This window comes from Nymphaea colorata, chromosome 8 (assembly GCF_008831285.2).
Source record: "Nymphaea colorata isolate Beijing-Zhang1983 chromosome 8, ASM883128v2, whole genome shotgun sequence".
Classification (NCBI taxonomy): domain Eukaryota; kingdom Viridiplantae; phylum Streptophyta; class Magnoliopsida; order Nymphaeales; family Nymphaeaceae; genus Nymphaea; species Nymphaea colorata.
The window spans coordinates 9,128,036-9,132,676 of NC_045145.1; the positions used below are offsets into that span (position 1 = coordinate 9,128,036).

Genomic DNA, 4,641 nt, shown 5'->3' on the forward strand with positions numbered 1-4,641 from the left:
CCTAGTGTCTTTACCAAGGGTAATCAGACCAAGTGTAATCAGATCAAGGACTACTTTAAATGTTCCATATTATAAGTTATGATTGTCATCCTCATCCTAACATACTTTGAATTTTAAGAAAATGAGATTTTAAAATATCTAAGCGTTTCATCAGAATATATTTGGATCTAAGACATAGTTCATGATCCATATCATCGCTAATCCATACAATCGTTCCTAGATCTAATATGAATGCATGCAAATTAGCTCCAAAAAGAATTGAGATCAGGTTTGTAAAGTTCTTGGGATGTGGACCTAAAGAGACCTACGATCTAAAACCCAAAGCATGTTGATCCAGATATAAATCAAGACCCACTTCAAAAAATTCAAATATGTAATTTATGATCTGACTTGAATATCTAAATCTAAAAGTTTGAATTAAGGTTTTGATTTAATGGGTCAACTAAGGTTGAGATCTGACTTCAATTTTGAAATCTAAACTTGTAAAATCTTAGGTCTTCATCCATATAATGTGGAGATCTAAAATTCAAAGTTCAAATTAGGAATAATCCTATAAGATTTGAAGTTGTGATCCATATTCTGATATGAGATCCAAACTTCTAGACATAATATTCAAAATCCAAATTGAAATCCAATTTTATATAAGATCCCAAATCCTAATCCAAATTACATGAGATCTAGATATGTTCTTGTGTTTTTTTAGGTAATCTATGCTCAAAGAAAAACCTGATTTTACTTATTATCTTGTACTTCATTCTTTCATTCAACTAAGTTGATTTTCCATTATCGTTTAAGTATTTTTCTTCCATAGTGATTAGTGTCAACCCTCTAATTACTGTCATTGTTTTCATATTTTTGCTGGCTGGATTCTAAGTGCATCTATAGTTAAAAAAGTTTTATTTCATAAGGTGAATAGCTTATATTCATAGCTAGTTCTAGCATATGTCTGTGGATTTGGTTTCTATGTACATTATAGTGCGGGATAATGGTCACTGTATATACCAACACCATGATGTCATATGATTCAATGGTACAAAGGGAAGATGGTCATATCAATGTCGGCTATCACAATATCTCTTCCATGCAGTGATAAGACTGGCCATTTTGGGAACAAAGGTGTGAAATAGGTCATCTTAAATTTTGAAAAAAAAAAGGCACTGAGTCGTCACTGAAAGGTTAGTCCATGAAGGTGACTACAAGAACCTATTTTTTGGTTGATCTTGGCTTTAAGCAGTGTTGTGTTATGTGGTAGTGTTAATTTTATTACATATCTTCTGTCAATATGTTGTTAGGTCTACTTATTGAGGATCTACAACAACTGCTAATAGACTTGTCAAGGTGCTTTTTACTTTTTCTGGATTGGTATCCTAGTGCTAACATTATTCGCAATGATATTTAGATGTCAGTTTTTGTATATTTGAGAAAACGATAGAGGAAAGAATGGATAGAGATTAAACAAGTAAGTAGTGTTTTACAACTTGAATATATTCTTTTTCCGCTTACATTATAATCAACTTAATAATTAAAGTAACTTTCAGATGTGCTCTTTATAAAACCCACAGCACATAATACTTTCTTGGGTACCTTTCGTGTGTGCTCTTTATTAACGTTTTGTCAAAGAAGAGAATCAGAGAGAAGGAGGAAAACATGAGAAGAGAGTGTAATTTTATTCATTGTTGACTTCAAAATATATAGCCTCTTTGACATTAGTGATATACATAGAAACCTCAAATCTTGCCTGAGATCAAGGATTAGCTAATCTTTCCTAAGATCAAGGATTAGTTCTAGGTAAGATTTCATAAGAAGATTGATTTGCCTTATCTTGATAAGGCATGACTTTTCAACACTTCCCTTCAAGTTGACACTCCTGGATTGCCAAGCGCCAACTTGCTTCTTAAATTTTGGAGTGCTTCTCGTCCCAAGGGCTTGGTAAACATGTCTGCAACTTGTTTAGTTGTGGAAACGAATTGAGTTTGGATGTCTCCATTTCTCACCACATGGCAATCAATTTTGATGTGTTTTGTTCTTTCATGGAACACTGGATTTGCTGCAATATGCATTGCAGCTTGGTTGTCACAGAATAATGTCATTGGCTCTTTGTGGACAATCCCGAGATCTTTGAGTAATGCCTTTAGCCAAATAAGCTCACATGTGGTGAGAGCCATAGACCTATATTCTGCTTCTGCAGATGACCTAGAGACTATTGTTTGTTTCTTGGTTTTCCAGGTGATAGGACTATTCCCAATCATGGTGCAGTATCCGCATGTAGATCTTCGTGTCATTGGACATGAAGCCCAATCTGAATCACAATATGCTTTGAGGTGAATTGGCCCCTCTGATGACATCATAACTCCATATCTAGCAGTTCCCTTTAGATATTTCAATAAACGGTTTATGGCTTCTTTATGTGGCACTCGTGGTTGACTCATAAATTGGCTCAAGATGTGAATTGTGTGAACAATGTTTGGCCTTGTTATGGTCAGATATAGTAGTTTTTCAATCACTTTTCTGTAATGATTTAGATCTTTGAGGATGTCCCCCTTTTCGTTGTCAAGCTTTATGTGTTGTTCCATAGGTGTCTCACATGGTTTTACTCCCATGTGCCCTGTCTCATGCAGTATGTTGAGAAGATATTTCTTTTGAGATAAGAAGATACCATCTTTTGAAGTAGCTAATTCTATGCCAAGAATATATCTGAGTCTGGCTAAATCCTTCAACTTGAATCTTTCATTCATCATGTACTTTAGAGAATTGATTGAATTCAAATCGTCCTCTGCAATGATGATGTCATCCACATGCACTACAACAATTGTTCGTCCTCTAGTGCCGATCTTGGAAAATAATGAGTAATCTGCCTTGGACTGAATATAGCCCATGTCTTTGAGAAAGCTAGTAAGTTTGGAAAACCAATTTCAAGATGACTGCTTAAGCCCATATTTTGACTTATTTAGACGACATGTCATTCCTTCCTCCCCTTGTTGGCTAAAACCAAGAGGAAACTGCATATAAACTTCTTCCTCTAGATCATCATGTAAAAAGACGTTATTAACATCAACTTGAAAAAGGTGCCACTTTTGAATAGCGGCAATAGTCAAAACACATCGAATAGTAGAGACCTTGGCAACGGGAGCAAAAGTCTCATTGTAATCAACTCCTTCTGTTTGTGTATACCCCTTTGCAACTAAGCGGGCCTTGTATCGTTCCATAGAGCCATCTGATTGGTATTTGATTTTGAATACCCATTTGCACCCTATGGGAACTTTGCCAGGAGGAAGTTTTATGATAGTCCAGGTATGATTGGCTTCTAATGCATCAATTTCAGCCTTCATGACACCACGCCATCTAGGGTCCTGCATGGCTTGGGCAAAGGATGAAGGTTCACATTGCTCAAGGAGGGTAGACATGAAATACTTGTAGTTGGGATTGAAGTTAGTGATATCAAGAGACATTGTGCAATCAGGTAACGAGTACCTTTTGTGGGGTTTCACTCATCACTCTTCAACAAATGGTTGAAACTGGGCAAGACTGAGAAGCATTTGTAGTCCTTAAGATGAGTCGGTCTATGTTTAGATCGCATAGATCTGCGAAGCTGGACTGAATCACCCTGAGTAGGCTCGGTTGACTGAGGAATGGGATCAGGGTTGGTCTCATCGTCTCGATTGGATCGGGTATTATTAAGAGGTTCGCTTGGGTTTGAAAGAAACTCATGTCCACCTGAGACATAGTCATTGAATGGTAAAGGAAGAACCACTTGTTCATTGTCCCCAGTGTGCATTTCATTTTTATATGGAAAAATGATTTTCACAAAATCTGACGTCTCTACTGGTGAACAACGACCCACATTCAAGATCACAAACCTTGTAAGCTGATTGACCATATGGATATCCAAGAAATATGCATCGCCTTACCTTAAGTCAAACTTGTGATTTTTATGAATGTTGTAGGCATAACATAGACCTCCAAAAACACGCATATGTTTGTAGTTTGGTGCGCGTTTGTATAAAACTTCATATGAAGTTTTATTATTTAATGCACTTGATGGTAATCTATTGATAATGTAAGCAGCAGTTGTGACACATTCTCCCCAAAATTTTATGGGTAGTTTAGCTTGAAAAATCAATGCTCGTGCCATGTTTAGGAGGTCTCTATGCTTGCATTTGACCACACTATTTTCTTGTGGTGTCGCAACACAACTATGTTGACGATCAATTCCTTTTTCATAGAGAAAGTTATTCATTTCTTGTGAAAAGAATTCAGTCCCATTGTCACTTCTGAGAATTTTAATTTTAGTTTGAAATTGATTTTCAATAAGTACGACAACTTTTTTAATAACTCCAAAAACTACATATTTATATCTCATAAGATAAATCCATGTAGATCTGGAAAAGTGATCAACTATAGTTAGAAAATATTTTGCACCAGCCAATGAATGCGTGTGATAACTTCCCCACACATCACAATGAATTAAGTCAAGAGGAGAATATGTTGAAATAGTACTGTTGGGAAAATGAAGTCTAGTGTTCTTAGCAACAAGGTAAATATCACATGCATCAACAGATTTAGAAATGTCAATGAGGTTCAAACGAGATAAAATAGAACGTTTGGAATCAAAAACATGCCCAAGATGAAGATGCCATGGAG

General features: G+C 35.9%; 1 protein-coding gene across 1 annotated transcript; it reads right to left on the reverse strand.

The window, feature by feature from the left end:
• Nucleotides 1-1,853: 1,853 nt before the first annotated feature.
• LOC116259519 (uncharacterized mitochondrial protein AtMg00810-like) lies at nucleotides 1,854-2,876 on the reverse strand. Its single transcript, XM_031637382.1, has one exon. The coding sequence runs from the start codon at nucleotides 2,874-2,876 to the stop codon at nucleotides 1,854-1,856; it is 1,023 nt and encodes a 340-aa protein (XP_031493242.1).
• Between the last annotated feature and the right edge of the window lie 1,765 nt (nucleotides 2,877-4,641).

What these genes read in the sequence shown, in the direction of transcription:
- LOC116259519 (XM_031637382.1), bottom strand. Translation starts at nt 2,876, where the DNA reads ATGGGCTATATTCAGTCCAAGGCAGATTACTCATTATTTTCCAAGATC.